The sequence below is a fragment of the Ptychodera flava genome, chromosome 8 (assembly GCF_041260155.1).
Source record: "Ptychodera flava strain L36383 chromosome 8, AS_Pfla_20210202, whole genome shotgun sequence".
NCBI classification, from domain to species: Eukaryota; Metazoa; Hemichordata; class Enteropneusta; family Ptychoderidae; genus Ptychodera; species Ptychodera flava.
In genome coordinates, this window is record NC_091935.1 from 16,712,078 (window position 1) to 16,738,066 (window position 25,989).

Genomic DNA, 25,989 nt, shown 5'->3' on the forward strand with positions numbered 1-25,989 from the left:
GTTACTAGAGAAATATATAACCGACACTTGAAATTCATAATGGCCGCCATCGTTGTGTTAACATTATGGGAAAAAGTTCAATTTTCGATTTGCACAAAAATAAGCTAAGCCAGTGTACTGTAAAAGTTTGAGAGTTCTAATTCTAATACATGTTCCCGAGTCTCATTCTACCTTAAGTTTTATGTATCGCAGATTATGATAGTCTGACAAAAAGCTGCTTTCAATTCAGCGGATAAATGATTCTTTCTTCTGCTTTTGGCCATGTCCCTTTAAGGTCAGTGAGCACATGGCAATACTCAAAATGTCACTTGTGTAAAGGCTGCTGTGTTATTTTTAAACTCTGTACGTTTGTTTGATGTCACCACAACGCATTCAGTAGAACGAGCTTCGTTTCCATGTATGGCGTCTTAATATTTCTTTTCCATTCACTCCAACAATGTCGTCGCTTACAAAAGACTTCAGTACGCAAGTCGTCATTCAGCTGCCGCGACGAAAATGCCAAGACAAAGTTTGGGAGAAAAATGAAATTTTCTACGGTCTTTGAGAGAGAGAGAGAGAGAGAGAGAGAGAGAGAGAGAGAGAGAGAGAGAGAGAGAGAGAGAGAGAGAGAGAGAGAGAGAGAGAGAGAGAGAGAGAGAGAGAGAGAGAGAGAGAAGAGAGGAGAGAGAGAGAGAGAGAGAGAGAGAGAGAGAGAGAGAGAGAGAGAGAGAGAGAGAGAGAGAGAGAGAGAGATGAAAAAGATCGTGGAGGTTCGAACGAAGAGATCTGTTAGAACGGTCATCTAATGCTGTGCGACGACCGTGGCACTAGTCAGAATTAAGTAAAGAGCCTTTTTTGCAGTATATTTGTAAATGTGGAACGAGCAATAAATGGGAAAGAAGGAAGTATGTCGCCTAGAGAGTAAACACCTTTTAACCAAACAAAAACCAAAGGGATGGGACCTCCATTTAGTCTGCTTTGTGGTTTTCACGCGCCGATGTGCCCGATGACAAATACCGAGAAAAGGCATTTTCTCTCGAAGTAATGACACCCTTTGACGGCGTAATTTCAGTGGCAACTGGGAACTCATCCCCGGGCTATTTTACATAATAATTGCCATTTTGCGACGTTTTTATCGCTGAAATCACCGCCACACCACTGGCATATGCGATGCATTACTCTTTATTGGGAGCGGAGAGTGAAAAGAACGGCATCATGCAGTCCCTTATCTCGGAGACTCGGCTATCTCTGTCAAATGACCGTACACCTAGGTCTCGTCAGGTATGCATGGGATGAGATCAACGGTTAATGAAACTTTGTAGCCGAGGGGGGAATCCATTACCGCGTGGATTCTGCTCGAAACAAAGACATTTTAATTTGCGTAATGAGTCCCATTGGGAGCCGACTGCGCGCATCGTTTCTGCGCAATTAAAAAAGTTTCACCGACACCCCCAACTGTTCATCACTTACAGATGAGAGCAAGATGACTATTTATATGAATTTTTTGTGGTTTCCATACGACCGGATAGCGCGAATATGGTACTAATTCAGCGAGAGATACCCTGCATATCAATGAGTGCTCGTATAAGTCAAGTTCCTCGGGCAAATCTGCCCATTTGAACGGCCCGCGGTGAAGAGCGGTAAAAAAGAACCAATAAAACCTTGGAATGGAAATTACCAGTGTATGGTAAATCTTGCCGTTGGACACGTCGAGTCAGATAAGATTGGATTCTCAGCATTCGTAGTCAGCTTGCAGAAAGGCCCGTCAAACGAAATACAATGTCCAATCCGTCAACCGACCAAATTCTTTCGCATGACTAAGCATTTGCAAATCAGTTAATAGTCAAACGATATCAATTTTACTTTTCAATCGTTTGATAATTACTATTTTTGATCCAATTTCGTGGAGAAAACGAAGCGTTTTCCAACTTACAGATACTGCCTGAAGGCTCGAGGCTTGCGTATCATCCTTTCTATCGTAAATTTGTCTCAAGGACGGCCTAGGATTTGGTTTCCATTCGATATGTATGTTCTTTAAATTCTTACTTAAGGCTAATGTCACATCGCGAAGCCAGAATGTCCAACCTCTATATAGTTTTGAACTTTGCATCTGCCCCGTCATCGGTTTTTTTTGTTGTTTCTTTTTGCTATCGGCACGAAGAGAAGTAGAACAGTTCAATATTATCGTGTACTACTTGCAAACAAAATCATGCATTTGCCGGTCTTTCAATATGTACTCGATATATGGTATGTACTGTAGACACTTTTATCGCAGTGTTTGTAAAGATTTCGAGAGCCTTTTCTTCAGTGTTGAGCTAGTCTTATCGCCAAAACTTGCAGACATTGCTCCATCTTCAGAGATGCGCTGATATTTAGTTTCATCAAACGTCTGAAACCCCTGAAGTTTCCATAACTGTCGCTAACCAGCCTCAACATAGTGTAACCATCCTCCAGTTTGACCCTTTTCGCTCGCGACAATGTAGACTCTCGTGGCGACGGATCTGGCAGGCAGACAGTCGCGGACATCACCACTGAAAGCATGAGGTCACACGCTCTCAACGGCCGCCACAAGGATAGACCCGGGATCACGTCGGTTCGGTATTAAATTCACTGCTGATGGCCCAGGTACAACCGTACAGCCGGCGGCATCGAAGCCAAATTGCCTACGAAAGGCGCTTTAAGTCAGGTGAAGTCGTGCATGAATCTTTCGAACGCAAGATTCTTTCCGCATCACTCAATTCTGATCACATTTATGACTGTATCGATGCGGATCTCCAGTGTACACACGCCGGAGGAGGTGAAAAAGAGGAACGGGGTTTGACAGCTGCACTGTAACGGTGATGAAGGATATGATAATAACATGCATTGTCACTTTTCGTCAGCTATGTCGTGGCTACCGATCCTTATTATAGTATAACAGTAAATTAACAGAAACCTCCCTCATGTTTGGTGGTGAAAAACGAAACACTATCGCTAACAAAGAAAAGCAGTAAAAAGCAGTAGAATGAAATTATGACATGCAAACAAAACTAAACACCTGAAACCCATCATTGGAGGTATAATCACAACATAGGCGCCGGTAGGGATGCTATTTTAGATGTGTACACACTATACATGGCATGTAAATTAAAGGGAAACAGTAGTCGCAACTGCACCTGTGCGAGTTTCTTGGTTACAAACAAAGTATTTCGTGCACGATATCTAGATGCACCTCATCATCATAGCTGCAACATTTAAATTATACGATGTAGATTATGACAGAAATGTTTTAACTTTCATCAATCACCGTCGTACCTTGCGATACAGTATTTCCATTGGTCGTATGGGTCCACATACTGCGCAGTTCCGACGACTGTGTCCCTTTAATGTACAGAGCATGGCATGCCAATTAATGTACAGAGAGTTCAAGTTATAATACCCCGCCCTTGTTGTTGACTACATATATGCAACTGTGTAAAATTGTCGGCCATATAAAAAATTAACTGTAGTCGTGTCAAGAAAACGCATGTCTTAATTTTCGCCATCAGCGCGCTCAAGAAAGATAGATTAGTTCCAAGTCCAATTTCAAAAAATGCCATGGACCTAATTTCATCTTTCTTCATTGTTTACTATATTTACTTATTTACTACAGTGTATTTATGACCACCAAATAACGAGTAATTTTCTGTTCTCGGTTCGATTCTTTGCTACACTCTGTTGAAGTTAGTACGCGACAAGAAATAAAATGACTTAATTTTTTCCTCAAACTTTCATGAGGAAACTTTAGAGCATTCCATTTGTATGTCAAGTGAAGAAGGTCATGGGTCACTGTGAAAATATGGTGATAGAGTAATAAGTTTGTCAATGTTTACTGACACTTGACATTCAAAATGGCCGCAATTCCTGTGACTATTAATTTTCTGGGAGGAATTTTCAATTTTCACAAAAGCAAGCCGATGAAAACTTCAAGGGATACAGTCGTCGGAACTGCGACACAGTCGTCGGAACTGCGCTCAAAGGTCGTATGGGACCCACACGACCAATGTAAACACTGTATCCAAGGTACCATGGTGATTGATGAAAGTTAAAACATGATATGTCTGTCATAATCAACATCGTATAATTTAAATGTTGCAGCTATGATGATGAGGTGCATCTAGATATCGTGCACCAAATACATTGTTTGTAAACAAGAAACTCGCATAGGCGCAGTTACGGCGACTGTTTCCCTTTAACACGCTCCCAAAGCTTCAAAATGAGCTCCCACAATTAGTAGACAATAAAACTAGTGTTGAATGTTTAAAGTTTGAAAGTCCAAATATATGTCCCCCGTGAAGCTCTTAGCTTTGCAACCAAAGAATGTGGATGCTCATATCATCAAGAACCTAGCTGATTTTTTTCTTTTTTTTCAGCTTCGAACGCGAATCAATTAAAAATATGAAAATGTGAAGAAGATAAGACTGAAACTCCTCTCACCAGCGTGTATCACAGGTAAACTGACCCGCTACAAGTAGAGTACGACTTGTGATGATTGATAACGACTTCAGTAGAGAGATAAGTCCCATAAAAAGCTACTAGTAGTAGTACTTGATGGCGCACTTGGGACCGTAGCGTGTGTACCACCACAGTCCGGTCCCATTGCTTGGTACTTTCACAGCTGTCGACGTCTGGTATCGACCGCACTACAAGAGTTTGCTAGGGTATCGTGAAATTATTTTGGGGGAGGGGGTATACTGCTTAATGCTCAAGCAATTTGTTGCGCCCAAAACGAAGTTAATTTGGAACGGAATTACAGCTCAATTTATTCCGGTGAACGGTGGCTTACAAGTCGACGTCGACCTCGTTTGAACAGTCGGCCAGGATCAAGCGAATAAGAAACACGATGGCAAATGCATACAGGGCATTGACAGATTGATTTTATTATATTTTTTAATTTACTTATTCATATATTAATTCTTTCCGTTCTTCAGGATTTCACGGATTAACAAGATAATGGTGATTATGATCATGGTCATAATTACGATGACAATGACAATACAGTGACGACGACGATGATGATGATAACTCGTGTGACTGTGACACATATTGTACGTCGGGTCGAGAAAATTACCTTGGGTCGCGAGAACTGCAATAGTTGTCACGAAATAATTAATCTCGACCTTAAAAAGTCCGGGGGGCCATAGGCATAGAATAAAACAAAACATAGCTTTGCCTGTACAGATGTCTTCAGCAACGACATATTAAATCACAAAACAGGAGCCTGAGTAGCCAACCGTAAGAGCGACCTCTACAGGCGCGGAATGCATACTCAACGACAGGGACCACGGTTGTGTGAAGCGTCAAATTACATTCCCGGAGCTTAAAATAATCACGAGTACTTCTTTGACGTATTAAACCTATAATCTTTCCGGTGGTTTTTTTGGATTGTTTGGGGGCAAATCATTATATCAATAAGGTTAAAAATTTAGACTGTCGATCAATCAACAATTCGATATACAAATAAATAAATTGATAAATAAATAAATAAATGAAGCAAACGTCACTCGGCTGTCACTTTACCAACAGAAGCTTTACTCGGGGGAGATAATTTCTTCATTAAAATTTGAAAATGGCAGTATTGTGGCAGATGTGGGCAGCTAAATTGATCCAGTCATTGAGCTGGTGGTTCGTGAAGGATTTACCGAGTAAGATGAACATATGTCTGTATCTCTGATTTGGTTGTTTAAAATCATTCAGTGCCTGCCGCCTTACAGTCTTCTAGATTTGCTACAATGGCTAAACAAAATTAATAAATAAATAGATAAATAAATAAACAAACAAACTATAATCGCACTTGATTTTCTGTTCCAACAAGGAAGTAGATTGCCTGCATCATCAAGATAATGAGACACATTAGCATTTGATATAAATTGCTAATTAGACAGTGAGTCTCTCATTAGCATTTTAATTAATCATTATGACAATTAAGACAGGCAATTAAAAGTACTGTTGTACAATACAATGTGATGGACGAAAAAAATTCATTAACTAGACTGGGTCATTAACCTCTACATCATTGTTCGGAGTCTAATCACAGTCTTAGGAATAAATACACAGTTATGAACTCAAAACTGTCTGGTAAATACAATACTTTAAACAATTCAACTGGATAGTGTTCCTTGTTCTAAACAATCAAGTTTGGGCTGACTGACTTCTTAGAACTAATAACAGATGCAAACAAAGTATAATACATGAAAGTAAACCGCTATTGCTTCAAACAGCAATATTAATTTATTGGACTAATATAACTAAAGATTAATGTGTTAATGGCAAATATGGGAAGATGTTCACAGGCATTTAAGCAAAGAATTTGTAAATTACTTTCAGAGTACAATCCATTTCACCTAAATAGTGTGAAAGCACTGACAGGAATAGCAGTGAAAACGAAGTTTGTCTACGTTCCTTTCAATTACTATGATGAGTTGGAAAAGTCTACACGTGATTATACTGAGTAAATCTATGCGACTCATTTAAAGACTACACTCTGTTGGCACAATGTACTGTGTTTAATGTTGTTACAATGTTACATTTGAAGTTGTAACAATGTATGTACATTGTATCATATTTGATGAGCGATAGGAATCACTCAGTGTCATCACCAGCAGACTTCAAACAGTAACCAATGTCAATTTCATTGCTACCTGTTCACACCTGGGTGTTCCCATAATTCAGATAGAAAGGACTGTAAGGGGCAAGATGTGTTGATATCATACTGGCACACAGTGAAAAAGATAAAAGGCAAACAATTAAAACTGTACAGCACTGACCTAAATATACACATGCTGAAATTTACAAAAGCTTTGTATTAGTATGATGAAATTAGCAGAAAATACAGCATTAACATAAGTCATCCATACATTTACAGCCACTAGAAAGATTTACAACATGTTAATATATACAAGCATCAGCTTGTGTTTGTTGAGAGAGTGTTGCAGGCATTATTTCTTTTTTGCTGCTTATTAGATATACACAAACTTTAGTATGATTCTCTGAGTGCAAACTAATATACATATTATACCCTAAGAGAGCAACACCATATCTTCCAAGTTTTCTTCAGTACTACCCATGAGGGTGATCTGGTTTCTTGACAGACTCACATCAGCTCAGTATAGACTATGTTGATGGGTTGTATGGGAATTGTATGCATTGGTACAGTCAGCATGTCACCACACAAAAATCATTTTGGCAACACATTGCCACATTCTGATCTCAACGTTTGAATACAGGACAGCACATCATGATTCAGTGTAGAACTGTGAAGTAATACAGTGTTTCTTTGTTAAGTTCAACTGTACAACACTGCAGAGCACCTGAACTGTACAACACTACAGAATTGCATTACTGAGCAACACCGCAGTGCTGTATCAGTGTAAGACTCACCGCTGTATTGCTTACTTGTATCAAAACCACTGCAGTGCTGTAGCAATGTCCTACACTGCAGTGCTGTATCAATGTACAACACTGCAGTGCTGCATCAATGTTACTGCAGTGCTGCATCACCGTAATTGCTGCATCAGTGTACCAGACTGCAGTGCTGCATTAATACACAAGACTGCTATGGTGCACCAATGTCACTGCAGTACTGCATCATTGTAGGACACTGCAGTGCTGCATCAATGTAAGAAACTCCATTGCTGCATCAATGTCACTGCAGTGCTGCATCAGAGTAAAACACTGCAGTGCAGCAGCAATGTTAGGCACAACTATGCTGCATCAATGTCTCTGCAGTGCTGCTTCACTGTACAACAATGCAGTGCTGCATCCATGTACACCACTGCAGTGCTGCAGCGTGCCATACCCTGCGACACTGCATTACTGTACGACACTGCATTTCTACTTCACTGTACAACACTGTAGCACTGCTTTACTCAGTGAAACAAAGAAGCGGTGTGTTCTTGCATTGGTGGGTAACACTGAGCAATGCTGTTGCTCTTGCTGTTTCCATGACTACAGCTGTACCGTACTGTGTTGCTGCTTAAGTGAGTACCACTAAACAAAGGAATATGGCAGCAAATGATGAAAACTACTAGAGAAAAGTCATTGAAAGCTAGAGTTACTGTTACTCTAGAACTATTTTCATTCCATTAGCATATATATTAAAGTCAAGATTTTAGTTCTATTAGCAACAGACCCATGTTTTGCAACTCTACATCAAAATTATTCAAATAAAGATAAGTAAATAGAGGAATAAATATGTATCTGTTTGGTGAATGTGACAATGAATGTACAAATGATTTACCTTGAAGGTGCAGGTACAAAGAAATTATTGGCAAGATTCACTCTTGCAGGTCCTCAGAGGTTGTACGAGGGACGATGACGTTGTTTGCTTTTAAGGTAGAATGCGCCTCTGGGACAGATAGGCAGAGACTCAAAACTTTTACAATATTCTTTTAGCCTACCACTTGCGAGGGGCTCATTTTGAAGCTGATGGTGTAAATACAATTTTCACCAGCTTAATTTTGTGAAAATTGGGAATTTTATTTTCCCTCATAGAGATAATACAGAGATGGCGGCCATTTTGAATTTCAAATATCTGTTAATATTTGGTAATTTGTTTCTCGTACCAAAATTTTCACGGTGAACCCTGATTTTTATTCTTGAGTTTGAAAGAAAATGGCTGAAATTTTGCTTGAGGAAAGTTTGAGCAAAGGTTTTAAGTCTTTCAATTTCAAGGCACAAACTACCTTAAAAGGTGAAAAATTGAAAAAATAAAGTCTGTGTACGTCCATCGACAGGTTAATGGGAAAAGTTTTTCCTTCTGACTTCAAGGCATATTACACGTAAGGCACGATGTATATATGATTTGCTTGCTATGTTAGAATCTGTGATTCATCTGCAGTGTATGTCAATATCAATTATATGAATAAAAGATCTTCAAAAGTTTTTCTACAATAATACCCATGTGTACACTCTGTAGCTTTCTTTCTTCTGAAATTATCTCTTTACACCATGTACAACTCCATACTCCGTTGAACTATCAATATTTCCTGTCCCTTGAAACAACAGAATATTCCAATGCCACCATTCTGTATAGAGAAGAAATCCTCATATCTTTCTGTAAACGTCGATGTCTTACAAATCTTCTGCGTTCCAATCACACCAATCCTTATCCCTTGAGTTTCTGAAAAACTTGGTTCAGATTCAGATTCCACTTCAGATGACCCACTCATCCATCTCCAGCATCTATTCTTGCATGGAGTATACCTGATATTTGTCACTGACTTCACAATCTCTTTTTTTGGCTCACAGAGGCAACACAGACTTAGTTTGAAAAAAATATTCTCCTGGTAATTAAGTCACAAACAAACACCCCGTCAATGTACCATGCAATCTTCAAAATACGCTACCAATGAGTACAAAATGGAAACACAGATATTTAAACAAACGGTCATCTCCTTCCAGCGGAGGAAATTTTCAAGTTGTCCTTACATCTTGATTGCAGTAAAGTTCTTACAAGAACTTTCATCTGCAATACTTGACGTATAGGAAGCAACATACCTGTTTTAAGGTTTTTCATAATAAGAATATCAGGAAAAATTTTTTAATGAAAAATTTCTTTTGATTTAAAGGTTGTCTTGATGACATTAACTTTGATCATCGTAATCTTTTTGGGTCATAATTAGATTAATGAATACAATGTGGTGTTTTGTCACGAAGTATTGTAACAATTTTGCACCCCTTTCCCCAGGGCGATAGACTTGTCATTTCATTAAAAGAACAGGATTATTCCAAGTCTCTGGGCAGATAGGGGTGGATGGATGGATGGGGAGATAGGAGAACGACGGGTGGATTCACATTCCTGTTTGCATACTAGTGGATGCTGTCGTTTTCGGCGTGGAGTGCATCTGCTGATGCTGTTCGCTGACCAACTTGTCTCCTTTAATGCCCCGCACCGTGACGCGGCTGGGTCGTACCAACAGGCCATGGTTTGGTTTGCAGCTGAAGTACCTCTTTCCTTGGACAGAGCCGTCGTTTTTACCCTTCGCCGTTCTCAGCTCCACCCCTAACCACAGACCATCGGCAAAATGAGCAGGTCCAATGTACCGGACAAGGCCAAGTTCGTTGTTGAGGTAGACGCTCATTCCCTCCTGGAGGCGGAATTCACCCGACATAGACAGCGGTGTTTTAGGTGATCTGTGCATTCCTGTCACACTCTTGGACCTGAAATGAAGATCACGCTCAAGTTTTACATTCAAGGTCAGCAACAATGAACAACGCAGACTTTCACTCTCATTAGCAGCCTTCTTAGTCTTGAGTTTCAAGTAAAAATATAAGGGGTTGATTTTTGTTTATTTAATACAGCATTGTTGACAAATACAGTACTTATGGATTCTTACTTTACTAAGAAAATCAATATTATGAAATTTTGAAAACTCAAAACATATCCAGAATGTTTATGATGTGTTAATGAAGCGGATCCAAGCAGCCGTTTGTCAAAATAATGCCTCTTGACTGTTGTTTTAAAATCAATTGATTTATGGGAGTTTCAAAAGGAAACAAATTACGAAACACACTTCATGGTAGTACATGTATGCTTTATGGCAGTATTCGGAACTCAAGATTGGATCGAACTAACTAACAGTGAATATGACTACAGCAACCATTGCTGAGGCAGGTCTGCATACAGCTCTGTGATTAATTAACTGATAGCACTGGCTCACGACAAAACTTTTCATGAGAGCACAAACAGCTTAGCCATACATCATTACTGTCAATATCTATGGGGACAAGAAAACACTCTTTGATTTGCTAAAGGCAAAGTGAGTGCATAGCCCCTGAAAATTATACCCTAGTGCTGATATCCCCAAAACTTTTGATTGTGAGAGAGTGGTTAGAAGAATAAGTTGTTATCTTTTTTGCACTGTGTACCTTCTCACCCTAACTTTCTGGATAACCTGGTCCACCTACCTGAGACACAATTAGATCATACCAATTCAAGGTTAGGATAGGGTGAGAGGAGTAATATAGTGTGTGTGTGTGTGCATAGTAAAATATACTATTTTTAGATAATAATTTTGTGTGCTGACTTTGTCTACCTAATCACAGGACTATGCTTCAGTGACCACATTCTGACCTGTACACTCAAAGACAATGAATCTCATTGGCTCATTTTGAACCTTGACGGTATTTAACAGAAGAGCAACCAATTATAATGATTGTGTGAGAGAGGCTCTTTTTAGCAAATCAATCTTCCTGCAAGATTTGGAACATTTTGCCCCTTCACCTGGAACAATGCAAAGTCACTCCCTTGGCGTTTTCATGGGTGAAGGGTTCAGCAAGTGTTCATGGGAAGGGTTGGGATGAGTTGAAGGTCAAAGTAGCTTGTTTCTGAGACAGAGATGGCCAAGTCAGTTGTACTACACGGTGCAGCAGCTGTGGCAAACAAGCAAAGCTGCCCTCTCTGTTGTGATGTTTGCTGTTATTTGCTGTTGATAGCAGATGTGTTAATGCATGGAATAGTCTCTTTACTGGAAGACGTTCGGGGAATATCGCTAAGGAAATCAAACTCAACAAAAAAGTGAAGACTTAATCTGTACATTACAAATAGTAAGCTCTCAACAAAATGTACCTTCTTACCCATATATAGGCATACATTATTGATACATATAGATAAAGCTATTTATCATTATCTTTGACAATGACACACAACAATATCGACTATACGATACTTATGTATGTTTAATGTAATGAAGCAGAGAACAAACACGACAGATTCAACGAAAGATTTCCTGCTGTAACGGCATCAAATATGTCACTATTTGAATTACCTACTTCCTATTATGGATCTAGCATTGCAACAATCAGCAGAAAACTGAATTAACCAAGTGACATTCAAGCAATGACTAACTTACTCCTCCCTATGAAACACACAACATATGGGATGTGTAAAGCTGAGAATTTGCGTTTTCCGCATTTTTTGACGGTAATGTGCCCAGTATTAAATGCTGATTTCATGGACAAAATCACACACTACTTTGCCACACTGGAAAACATTCATAGAGAATGATATGAAGTCCGAAAACCTTTAGAGCACTCTATTACATTACAATGCACACAGTGTAAAAGCTACATGTTCATTGTCTTAGGAAACTTTATTTACTGTTGTCAATTATTGCAGTACACCATTTGAACATCTGTGACGTTTTAATATTAACTTGAAATTACTGAAACTTTACAAAAATTATCCATGACTGCCAGCGGCCATCATTTAAAACACCCTCCACAGCAGGGCCTATAGACTGTATGTATAAATTGCAGTTTACATGTTATGGTTCTTTTCAATGTGTGCTTGAGCTGATACTGTTGTTTTGATGTGTGAGGGTGAGTCTGTACAAACCATATGACATGTATGTGAGTACTGCTTACAAGAAGTGTTATTCATGATGGCTGGCAGTAACAGACAAACTGGAAGTCACTGATAACAGTTGCTATTTCAAGTAAACTTTCAGCGATTTCATCAGGTAAATTTCAAAGCCTCAAAGTCGTCAAAACGGTGAACTGTGCTAATTTCTTTGGTAAGATACAACAGCTGGATCATGATTACCATATTCACCCGAACGTCACGAGTTGAAAGGTCACACTCAGCTCATTAAGAAAACCGTTTACTGTCGCCTTAAATCCCAAGACAGTGTTTTCTCAAGAAAGCTAAGTGACGCTGATGAGTTAGAGATACAAACACGACATCACAAGGATGATAGTGAAGGGAAGGAAAAATTTACGGGATGATGGTAGGTGGATGTATGAGACAATGAGGATGACGGAATGAGAATGGATTACCAAACAATGACACAGCAAACGGATGCAGTACAACACAACATTTAACACCTGGCAAAACATTGGCAAGTTTTTTTCCATGCATGGGCCGTAATAATCCTGATTACTGTCATCTTTGGAATCTCTGGTCATCACTGAGTTGGCAGAATTTGTTTGTAGGTTAGTATGTCTGATGTTGGCTACTTGGATGTGATTTTGCGGACGTTTTAGTGAAATTGACAGGGGCTTCATTTTACATGAAATTATGCACCATATTCTGGAAACATTTACAACATGTGGAACATGCAATAAATGCCAAATCTCTTCTACTCAAAATCACATTTTTTGGTTATAAAATCTTTGACATGACCATTGTATACATAACTTTCAATTTGAATATTGAAAGACTCAAATGTATACTTTTCAATTTCATAGGAAAGAAATAATTTGCTTTCTTTGTCAAACAGTAGAACATTTTAGAATTTTTCTTCATTTCTTTGTATAATTTTTAGAAAATCATCATGAGGCAATGCAATGACAGTAATGACCCCACCATGCTGTCAATGGTGACCCATGAACTCACCTCTCCCTTAAAAATTTACCAGAGAAATTGACATGAAAAGGAAAAAAAAAACGAGAACATGAACACCATTAGTGACACTGACAATAGGACAACACACACACAGTAAACATACATGAAATCTGAAAGACACAGTAAATCTGAAAAGAAACATAAAACAGTCAATATTGCACTGGCCCCATTAAGTACACATTTCCTGCAGAAAATACTAGAAAAGAATGCTTTTACATACCATGTCATCATTTTAGACCTTCACCTATCATGTTCTCAAATACAATCTGAAAAATTATTTTTTTGTTTTACTTCAAAGATTGACGTTTCCACTTGTAATGTATCATGATTCAGGTACAAGTACCATTTTAAGAATATTATAATTAAAAAGTTTGAAATATTGCCATCCTCATCAAAATTTAAAATTGCTTTATTTTATGACAAAAACATAACTTGCTTAAATGAAACCCAACTTTGGTCACTTTTCCTTTATACTTCACGTTTTCTTAATGTCAATTTCTATTTGTTCCTCAGTCATTTGCAGTAAATCTCTGTATTGCCATGCTCTTTTATTTTTAACAGCGAACCACAATCTTTAACACCATCATAATTGTAAATATGAAACGATGAAGACATAAATGAACAAAAGCTCAAAAACTGTAAAAGACATACAGTATTTCAATTTTACTTAGAAGACTGCTGAGTAAAATCAAATCTTTCTGATAAGGTATGAAATAAATATGCATATATGGGTAATAAATATGCTAATTTCAGAGCGTCTAGACAAAGCTGTCAAAGCCGAAATTTGCAATCACTCTACTGTCTACGTCTATGGGGTCTGAAATCATTTCTGATGTACTATGTAATTATCATTCTTGTTGAAATAACACAAAAGGGACAGAGTTACATTAATCATTCTCAGTTTTTCTCTAATTGTAATCTTTTGTAACTCGGGGATTGAATTACATCAGACACAGGTATACACAAAACACCTAGGGGCAGGGCCTGGGTTAATAATGTCCATTGACTGCTCATAATAGTTCAAACAGTACTACGGACAAGGTCTTGAAAGACAAGATCCTGTAACTGAATACCAGGAGATGACAAGTTACTGGTGAGTTTTATTTTTATTTCAGTGTGGACAAAATGAACATGTACGCAGCCATTTCATAACCATATGGTACACCAAGTACAAACTGATGGCAATGCGGTTGATACATCCTGCCACAGAGGGCAGTCTTAGTTCCCCAGAGAGTTTGAACTGTTTACCTTTGGTATCACATGCACATGACCGCATATCAACAGAAACCCTGCATTACATTTTACACCTTATTAGCACACACACTTTGGAGATTACAACAGAAACTTTGCTCTACAGTGCTAAATAATGTATCTCTTCACCATAATTGTGAATAATTACAGTGATATTCATAAAAGCAATGTATGCTTAGGTATTTCCCAGAATGCACTCCACTATAAAAATCACTCGCATAATTCTTGCCTCTATCACCAGTATATGAGAAGCAATTTTTCATTATTTATAAACTTGATGTGTGACTGCATGTGCCTGTAGCAATGCTTACTCCACAACATTGCTTTGAGTGTACAAAAGCAACATTGAAAATTTACACATACATGTATGTTCTTTTACTCAGAGAAATGCCTAGATAGCAATGGAGTTTGAAAAATCATGATCAACGTTTCGTGCATATACCTATAAATGTTTAAGAATACCGCAATACATCTTCCTCAAAAACAATTCAAATGACACCAAATTTTAAGCGATACCCAAAAATTGTTTCAAATATTACACATTTAAGATTCTTAAAAAGTGAAAAATACTAAGCCATATTTTACATTTACTATTGTTTACAAAATATTAGATTTTTCATGGCAGTGAGCATTTGGTGGCAGATATACATGTGGTGGCTTGCTTGCATGTGACACTTGTGGACTACTTATTAGTTAACAGTTGCTTTTTTAGCAGGCTAAAGCTACATGGATAGTGGTAGTATCACCTTTCTTCCCATTGTTATAAGACTTATAGAATAAATAGTGAGGTCTGAATGTACATGATACTGTTTCATTAACCTGTCACCCCCAAATTTCATGTAAAAAGGTCCACAATCACCACTGATAACCATGGATTGAACCAAACCATGATGGTGATAGGGTCAAGTAAGAGTTGAACAACCTTTCAAGTAAGTGATGATTCTGTGTTCTTTTCACAGAAATGTACGTAAGGAGTATTGGTCTGACTTCTGCATAATGTGGAACTAAGCCTCGTCAGGGTAATCATGATGAGTGCATGGCTTTACAACTGTCAATGAATTTCAAAATACCCTGACAGGTAGCATCTATGAGGGGTTGCCACCTTGTGGTGGCGCTTTCCTTTCCGGTTGGTAGAGAGGGACGGATGTTGTTCAGTATAACCACAATGCTACTGGTCTGTTCAACAGGGGGAAGGAACGAATGCATTTTGCAAGGGCGTCACTGAAACAGTGAATTGCTTGTTTGTGACTTCATACCTACATGTATCTGTATTTGTAACTGGGTTCTGTATCGTCTGGAAGAAAGTTAACACTGATCTACGGGAAATATTGGAGAGAGACATATTGTACTCTTTGTAGAGTGGGTGTGGTCACCGTCTTACTGTATTCACGGCAACTGTCTGTGTGTCCGATATGTACCCTGCATGACTGTGAGACTGCTCTGACTAACCGGGAATATCTTGTCTTCTATAGGTTGCCAGAATTGTCTGGAATATGTGTATGTGTGACTGTGTAACAAGTTTCTTTGGTGACTAGTCTGAGGTCACCGTATATATCAGATAAGCTGGTTTAGGATTGCAATATACAGTACAGTCCCTTCTACATCAATCTACATCACATGTATCATACAGACACAGTGATCGGGCTTTGTAACATAACTGCAGGAACTATCCACTGTGCCTGTACATGTACCTGTATGGGGAAACAGATCTGCTAAAATACCAGTGTCCGAGTAAATTTGAACATGTGGGGAATATTATGAATGATTTGTTGCAAACTTGTGGAGCAACCAACAAAGGCGTTCTAACCACAGCATTCTTACCTTGGTGGTGTTTTCTTTGTGGCACTCAGGTTTAAGAAACCCACACTGGCCCTACCTGTTGTCCTGATGCCTACACAGAAAATAAAAGTGTAATACATGAATATCTAAAACCTACATTTATGTCTGGGTTGGGTAGCAGCATTTACAAGTATGGGTTTGATCCTAACTAAGGAATCCTTTTCTTTTTACATGTTTTTTTGAAAAAATTTGGCTAAAATGTACACAGAAACACTGTTCATCTTTCAAAGCTAATGAAAAGTTTTGTAGTTGCTATGAAATTATCTGAAAAACTAAATCAATCAACTTTCTGCCCTTTATTCATGTGAATGAAAGAATGGATAATCGTTTATAATAACTGAGACATCAATTTGCATTTTTTTGTTGACAGATATTGAATACTGATCAGCATGTCATAAAAAATAATCAATACATTTTGGCCCCTTGATATTTCTTTTCCAACTGTAAAACCTTGTACACACTTCAAAAGATAATTTTACTCATCAAAGTCTCAAAAAGAGCGGTACAGTATCTCACCACTGCCATCCAGAGAGTTGAGAGATTCAGAGGAACCAGCAAATGAATCACCGTACCTGTTGAGATGAGAAAGAGGTAATTAATATGTATCAATGTGAAATACTGTAACTTTGTATTTTTGTAGACATATCTGGGACTTCGGATGTGGTATTAACACACAAAAACAAATGATATCTTGCTTCAGTAGTTCATTTTCCTTTTGAAAATGCATCAAATGCCAACAAAAAGGCAGCTTCTCAACATGTCCTCAAAATTAAGGCCCTTCATCGACTACATAGTTTCAGAAGGGCAGATCAGAAGTCTATTGTGAAAGTTTGAATTCTCTCAATCACAAAATGAACAGTAATGTTTTCCCTTTAGGTTGAACAGACATGTTTAAAAGACCAAACAACGGTAAAACAGTCTGAAACAAATTATAACAGAGCAGCTGCATGTACTCACTTCTTTACTCTGGACGGAGGGGCAAATACTCCTTTCTTAGGTTCACAGGTGAAGTATCTCTCCCCGGACACTGAACCATCATTTTTCCCAACTGGTTTATCCAATTCTATACCATACCACCATCCTGAAGTTGACGTAAATGGAAGCATGGCATATCTCACAATCAGAATATTATTTTTAAAGTCACAACAAAATCAACAGTTAATACCTGTGGTTGTGTCTGCAAGTCTGCTGTACTGTAGGTGTGACCATGAGAGTTCTGACATCAATGTACCGGTATGTAGTTCAATATTATTACTCGTGACAAGAGACAACATTGAATTTCATTTGTGGTGACCCTGCTTTCAGTATATTAGCAGTGGTCTGACTCAAAGAACTTTAAAGAAATTCCATAATACAATCAAAAGCTCACTGTCTGTTGTGTAAAATTGCTTGTAAAATGCAATTTCACAAACAGAGCATCAGTAATAGATGTCAGGTTGTATCAAATCTGGCTAACTGGATTCATGCATGTGTGTGTTGTTATAGTTCACACTCGCATATTCAGGTTGGGTTTTCCTTGTAATCAAAGCACACAGCTAGCAGAACAGATACATGTACACAATCAATGCTCAAGAAAGAGGATTAAGACCTGTGATTGCAAGTTATACAATATACGGAATGAAATTCTCAAAGGTTACAGTTTGAGTAAGGTTCCTAAGGGACAAGGCATAGCGAATCAGGACATAAAAGATCAATTACGTTGATTGTGCCGGTACATTTTACTGCTACAAGCAACTGCATGCATGGAAAGCTGTCTGCATCTGCAGGGCTTGATGAATTTATTGACCTGTGCTGGTTTATGTATAATGTGTGTTGTGAATCTTGACCATTGCACTCCAGTACAGACACTGCTTCTCTCAAATATAACTATTCAACCAACTAACGTGTACATGACGTGTTGACAAGCTGAGTACAGAGTATTTCAACATGTTTTGGAATGCAGACTGAAAAACATTTGTTGATATCAAGAATGATATTCTCAAAGGGTGTGGTCACTTGGGCTTTCAACATGACCATGCAATTAGAATCCGGTCATTAAATATTGACTGGGATGATTGTAAAGTTGTGTTTTCCCCGATACAGCTGACTTGCATTGATACTCACCAGGGGCAAACCTGGTCTTCCCACTGAACCTTACAATACCAGTTCTCTGACCTGCAACGATCACCTGGTCATCGACCTCTATGTCACCTGGATCTGAGGTCACGCTGTGCATGGATGGTGAACGCCGAAGACCTGGCAGGCAAGAATTGAAAAAGATTGGACATTTTAATCAATCCAGATTTCCCTAGAGAGTCTAACATTGAAGGCTGCTATCACTGGTAATAACTTCATCTTTGTCACAGATTATGTAAAAGCCTTGAATTAATAATTTTTAACAATCTTGAATGTTTTAAATCCTTTTCACTTTCAAATACCCCATCGTTCTTACTACGCACAACTTTATATCTGGCGAGGCATCCTCAAAATCATGTCATCTAATTTTCTTTTAAGTGGATTTTTAAGTAAAACTAAAAGTAAACTGTTTAGTGGTACAGCAAGTTTTAAATTCATATTCTTTCTGTCTGAACACTGTTATTTTGTGAAGATGATCAATGAATGCGAATGCATATGTTTTGTGTTTTCAGAATAAAATGGAAAAAAATTCTAAAGAAGACAATATAAATTGTGTTTACAGTTTTCACTGCTTTTTTCTCTTGCAACAAAACAAGCAAGTTGGTGCTTATATATGGTAAATATTTTTTGTACAAAAATGATGGACCACGGAAGAATATTTTATAACAGTTCAAAAAAAGTTAAGTGTAAGGCTTTTTACAAAACCTACCTGTATCAACTTTGGCTGTGACATGCGACACGTTGACCTTTGAGTGTCTTGCAAACCCCATCAATTCCCGTTTAGGAGTGCCCATCCTGGGTGATGTGCCCGGCTTGCAGATCTTGGATATCGGGGCAAATATACCTAACCAATGAAAAAATACCGTCAAGTTCATGTTCTCAGATCTTGAGTTCATTGAGAGCAAGATGACTTTTTCAGTGCGGATAAATTTTCTAACAAATCCATGATTCCATTCGGAAGCTTTTGCTGTACTTCCTGTACTCCTGTAATACTTTGAATTGTACACACATGGTCTTATGCTTCACAGGCAAAAAAAAAAAAATGATGATTACTTTCCACAACATTCTAGATGAATGGGAACCTACCATGCTTTGCAGGACATGAGAAATATGCGATGCCTCCAACACTTCCATCATTCTTTCCTTCAGGTTCATCCAACTCTATGCCAGCCCACTGTCCTGTTGCAAACTCTGTTGTGCCACAGAATCTCAAAGTGCCCATCTGAAACAGAAGAAAACAGCAGATTAAAAGATTTTGATTTTGGTCACTAGGGGGCGCTAGTGAAAAATGGTTACACATATTTCCATTGACCCTAGTAGGATCTGTGATATTTCCAAAAAGAGCATGAAATTTTCCATACGAGATTCTGTGCCAAGTATATCACAGAAAACATACACAGGAAAGATGTCAAAAGAATAATTAAATTTAAGAAAATATTGCCTGATGAGAAAAATCTCTATGTTAAATTGTAAAACTTTACCATTGAAGAATGTGTACGTAGATGTACCCCCTGGCTCATTCGTGACTTAAAAACAGTTACAAGCGAACGTCATACGGAAAACTAAATAACTTGGTTCCAGACATCTGAAAATCACATTACTTCAGTGTTAAAACTGTAACCTAATAAGATTCTGAGTCTGAGATATGCATGAATTTCTCTCTGACACTTTCCATCATACTATGAACTAAACCCTGATATATGCCGCATCAGATTCTTTAAATATCATACAAGGTATGTAAGGCCGAGAAAAAAGGAAAGTAAATTTGACAGGATTAATTTGATGATATGATTTTTCCTTTTTTTCATTATTTTTTCTTTCCTGGCCATTTTGGTGTGTGCAACTAGTATTACTTGAAAAGTCACTTTCACTGACTGCAAAATAATTCCTCTTCCTTCTCAGCATTTTACCAATACGAAGGGATGGCAGCCAAACATACTGACGAAGGGTTGCGCCCGAAAAGTCTGTGTGTTTTTAGTCTCTGCGTTTTGCAAGTGTTTTATTTCCCGCTGGTCAGTCAGTATTTTACTGTATTTGTTGCAGTTTTTATCCTCTGCCTTTTGACAAGTATTGTATCTCCCACTGGTCGGCCCATATTTTACTATATTTTACCATACTTAATCCAGTATTTTTAGTATTGCAATGTCAAGCTTCATTACTAGTAGAATGTCAGCGATTTGTTCAAGAATGCTCTCATGAACATTTTGTTCAATGCATCTACATGTATGAAGAGCTTGATGCCAGGAAACAAAGTCATTTTTTTTAATTTCATATTTCAAAATGTCATATAAGAAGGCTATCAAACAAACAGAGTTGTAACAGTGATTTACACAAGATTTGTGAGTATTTATTTTGCCATGGCTAGAATAACATTCTAATTATACTTAAACACCTATCAAGAAGAATTCTAATCAGAGTGGTATTTGTTGATAAAATATTTCAAAATAGACAACTTGTAATGATCGGTAACCTTGGAAACATACTTTGCAAAGTTTCTTGTCATTTACAATATGAATACTTATGAGATTCTATCCATTTTATCATTCTATGAAAAATGTGATTTCATAGAGAGTAGACTTTGGCTGAAAAATTCTGTTGATCTGCTGCTGCCTGGAGCAATGACTCATGGGAAAGATCTGAAGTCCGGTACATTGTGTATGTATATTGTATGTATACCAATACTGTACATATACCTTGTTTGACATCAGTGTGTGTGTATAGTTTCATGTTTGGCTGACCTTGATGGCTTTGTATGTGAAACATCAAGCAAAGTGTCTGTACTGTAATCACGGTGAATGAGAATGAATTTATCACGGTCCACTAGAAAGGGGCAGTGATTTTGAAAAGTCAACTGCCAGTAGTGCTATTCAGCAATGAAAGTAAACAACACTTGGATTCTAAAAGCTTGGAACTCTGCCAAACACAAACTTCTGAAACGGCCTGAATTCAAAGCCAAGAACATCCCCTTGTCTTCCGCCTATTCACATGCAAATTACCGACACACTGCAGGGTTAAAAAAGCGGTAACTTTGGAAATTCTTGGCTTCTGTACCACTGCACACCTCACCAATGAACTCTTTGCTACTAGTATATACATGTAAACACTTGAATTTCAGTTGTATGACCCAAACAGATTATTTAATTTCTAGAAATCTGGGTAGTGAAGTAGTGAAAATTTTGTCGAAAATGCTATTTAGCAACTGTTCAACAAACAATAATACATCTACATGTACAAGCACAATCATCAAGTCAAATTTCTTAGAGTGTCCTAGCTTCAATCGCAATTTTTCTGATAACCACCAAATTCAACGATAAAACTTTCAGTTTTTAAAAGCTAGAGGATAAGATTCAGGTCAACTGTGTGGCAATGTACAACAATTCTATTATTGCCCCATATAGATATGGCTTTAACATTTAAAACTTAGTTTCAAGAGAAATTTCAATGCAACTATGAAGTGTGATACTGTCAGAAATTACGGCATTCAGCAAAGTGAGCATGGGAACTGAATTTATATGTACAAGTACTAAAATAACTATAATTGTTATTTTTATATGCAAGGAAAGAGCTAGACGTTGGAAGATAGTGGTCTATTAACTCCATAAATAAAACCCGGCTGAATGGAGAAGAAAATAAAATGTGGAATGCGGTGTTATATATCAGACTGGAACACTATCCAATGTCCTGCCCTAGGAAACGTCATCCACAAATTGCATTGACCCATTTTTAAGTTCATGCTAAGCAGGCAGCATCCAAGCTTTCCTGATCTACTTCAATGTAACATTGCATCATAAAATCTGTTTTCATGTAATTTATAGAACACGGTTAAATTGAATTAAAACATTACCTGGCCAGGGGTAATTGATTGAATAATAATGGGAACAAAGTTGACACAAGACAGAATTGACAGATGCAAAAGAAACAATTCTTGAAATGAAAGGAGAAACCAAGAAATGGAAGAAAACAAGACGAAAGTTAATGCTTCAACCTTCACTGATACTCAATGCCAAAATTCAAAAGATAACCTGAACAGTCAAGTAAGACTACGACTCAATGAATGCATTCAAAAGAAGCCAATCCAAGTCAAAGCTTGTCCATACTTGATCTCAAATGCATTTATACTTTCCAAAACAAGAATGTCCAAGCATGTATTGAGACAAAGCATGTAGACAAGTTAAAAGTTAGTGTTCTGTAAAAGTTAACACAGTGTGAAATCATGCCATGCTCTGTTAACACTGTATACATGTATGTAGTGAGTTGTGTGGGGCAATGAGTGTCTCTCTCACATGGTGTTGTAACATGTTTGGAGTGTATCAAGTGAAGAAAACACCCTGGTACATGTATGAGTTGTGATAAAATGATTGAGTTACACTTTCACTGGAAACTATGGTGTACAGAACTTTTGTCATTTGCAACATTGTGACTCTGACACTGCCCTGTCCCTATGCTAGGATGTAGTGCTGGAAAATGCTGTCAATATTACACATTACAATAAATAACTATTTCAATGAAGAAAGTGTTATAGAAGTTTCGATACAGCATTATTGACAATTTCTTAAAAGGTTAACAAAACTAGCAAAGATTGCCTGTGTTTCTCAAGTGTCAGGAAAAATAAATATTCTTCACATAATCATCTCTACTTTATTAACTTCATACACGGATGAAAGACAATCTCATTCAAACCTCTATGCTGAGTGCTGACTATGAAATCAATCGTTCCAAAGTTCTCCCCAGCAACAACCTTCACAATCTTGAACTCTGAACTTGAACGAATGCTAAGGAAGAATTGCCGAGTACACAAGCTACTCAAGACACAGGTAGTGGTAGAGACCGTAATTCTCAAGTGTTCATTGTAAAACCGTTTCCCTTGACTTTTTTGTGAAAGAGACACAACCTTCTTAGTACAAGATCAGTGAAATGCATAATTCTTAAACTGTTCAGTGGTACAAGAGTTCAATTTCACTGACATGATTTTGTGTTACTTTTGCTGCTGAGAGAATAACTTCATTCATAAAATGATGAAGTGTTCAACCGTAGATGCCCTACAGGTCAATATTGTCCTGTTTGTATGTTTTGTATGTGCTGCGACACCCTTCTCTGACACAAAATTCACCTTTTGCAAAACCACTTCAAATGGAAATATATTTATACAACTGAGGTGTAGAGCACAGGTTTAGAAGTAACAGGACATAATGCCCGCCATCAAATACTGAGCAGAGATGTTCAACCCTGGTAGCGGTGAAGTACATCAATTCAATAAATTCTACCATGGGATTTGAACTCACAACATACTGTACGGCACCCAGCCACCTTGCAAAGACATCACGGTCAAAACTGCTTGGCTAAATCCCCACCCTTAAAAAGAGTGGTTCAACAACCAAGCTACATGTAAAGTTGTCACAATTTTTCTGACTGTGACCCTCGTGTTTCAAATTCACGATTGGATTTGAACTCACAAAAGAACATGCAGATAGCAATTATGAATGCATCTGTACCTTAGCTCCACCGACCATCACTCGATCTCCAAGACTCAAGCCAAGCGACGACAAAACCACTTTTCCGGATACTCTATCGTAGTGCAGCAAGCCGTACTTTGGAATCTGAAAGTCCGCTTCGCTCATGAACATCCTCTTCAGCTTGGCAGCGTTGTTGGCCATCTCCGTGTTGAGCCTCACCATGTCTGGATCAGGGATGCAATCCAGGGGCGTCTGATTCAGGTCATCTCGGATGTTGATGTTGGCTCCGTGCTGCAGCAGGCACTTGGCCGCTTCATAACTACAACTCGTTGCAGCTATGTGCAGCGGAGTGCCATTGTCAAACTCGCCACAAAGACTGTCAATATCTAAAAGGAAGTATAATAGAAAGGAGAAAAGTTTATGCAAAGCAAATGCATCGATTATCAGGGCTTATATGTGTATATGTGTAATTCTTTTTTACAATATATGACTTTTCAATGTTCCTTTTAAAAAATACAAGGGTAATGAACTTGACCTTAACTTGTAGAAATTTACAGGCACCATACTAATTCCATCAATGCAAATCACATGAATTGACAAAATCAAAAGACATCTGTGCAGAGATGAAAAGTGATGAGTCAAAAAGATGTTCACTCTGATGGCTGGAAGCATGTTATGCAAAAAGTTGTATGCTAAATAATGATAAAAGAACATCTCCAGAAAAATTATAATTCACTGGAGTCAATAACGAGAAATTTCACAAAGAATTCTTGGCTGTTGAATAAGATGAGTGGTTGATTTTGGATTATTAGAGTTGAGCGGCAATTTATCTCTTTAACCAACATGGTTAGACCCAAACCCATTGTTATCAATAGTAAAAGTGGACCTGTTTACTGGTAGTTGGGGGGACAGGTTAGGAAAATACAAATTTTAAAAACTCAATACTTAAAAGTACTTATTCTATTTCTGAAAGTGAATATCAATATCATCAAAATGATCACGAACACACATGAATATCAAGTGAGCTATCACTCACCTGCACACTTGGAAGCTTTGAGTAGCAGCCTGACCAGCGGCGCTACGTCAAAATACACGGCGTAATGCAGTGCGTGCATATTGGTCCATCTACATCTAATGCTGACATCGGCACCTTTGTTGATCAGGAGCGCGGAGAAGCTGACGGCTGCGGTGACATCGCCCACTCCCATAGCACCAGCCTTGCATGCATACATGAGCAAAGTCATGTCTGTGAGACCATCTCTGTCATCAACATGGGCACCTCGCTTCAGAATCTGAAAAGGACAATTTATTGGAAAATTGTTTGAGACTTGACATCTTTAAGCACAGGTACATGTAAATGTGGATATAAGAACAGATTTTGAAAATGAAAATAGAATATTTAACGACCAGAATCATCCATAGCTCTCATCTTTTTTACAGAAATGATGACATGTTGGTATAATTTGTGAAACACTCTACAAAACACACAATAATGTGTACACAAAGACACATGTACATACATACTGGTTCATGTATAAAAGTATTGTATGTTAAGAAAAAACTTCTAATAAATTTTTCACACGACATATTTTTAAACAACCACCAAAATATTGGTTAAGAATGATGAAATAGTGAGTATTGTAAATTGCTATACTTTGACCATCCCCTACAGCTAATGGCTGATTCTGGTATAAACATTTAATATCAATGTTGGTACATGTGGTTCACACGGTGAAGTTCCAGCATATAACTACATGTATACATGTATGTGGTAGCCAGTATGTATAAATGCTGTACAACATTATCCTTACAATACATACCGTACGTGTACACACACACACACACATACATGTACATGTACTGTGATGTAACTAAAGAAACCAGTCCTATCCTTGCAAGTTGATGTACATGTACTGTACCTCTCTGATCAAAAAACCCTGTAAAAAATTTTGCAAGCCTGTGTTACAAGATGACGACAACATCTTTTTT

The 25,989-nt window shown here is 37.9% G+C and overlaps 1 protein-coding gene across 5 annotated transcripts in view; it reads right to left on the reverse strand.

Moving 5' to 3' along the window:
* Positions 1-5,856: 5,856 nt before the first annotated feature.
* Positions 5,857-25,989, reverse strand: part of LOC139138648 (CAP-Gly domain-containing linker protein 4-like) — a 30,873-nt gene continuing 10,740 nt past the window's right edge. For 4 of the 5 annotated variants that reach the window (XM_070707123.1, XM_070707125.1, XM_070707126.1 and 1 more), the window contains exons 3-11: positions 25,037-25,292; positions 24,040-24,386; positions 19,634-19,769; positions 19,257-19,391; positions 18,536-18,667; positions 17,390-17,513; positions 16,949-17,004; positions 16,415-16,484; positions 5,857-10,158 (exon numbers count right to left, since the gene is read on the reverse strand). In XM_070707123.1, the coding sequence (XP_070563224.1) occupies positions 9,789-10,158; positions 16,415-16,484; positions 16,949-17,004; positions 17,390-17,513; positions 18,536-18,667; positions 19,257-19,391; positions 19,634-19,769; positions 24,040-24,386; positions 25,037-25,292 (1,626 nt within the window). In that variant the 3' untranslated portion in view covers positions 5,857-9,788. The remainder of the gene's footprint in view (positions 10,159-16,414; positions 16,485-16,948; positions 17,005-17,389; positions 17,514-18,535; positions 18,668-19,256; positions 19,392-19,633; positions 19,770-24,039; positions 24,387-25,036; positions 25,293-25,989) is intronic. The other variant, XM_070707127.1, reaches the window with a different exon arrangement.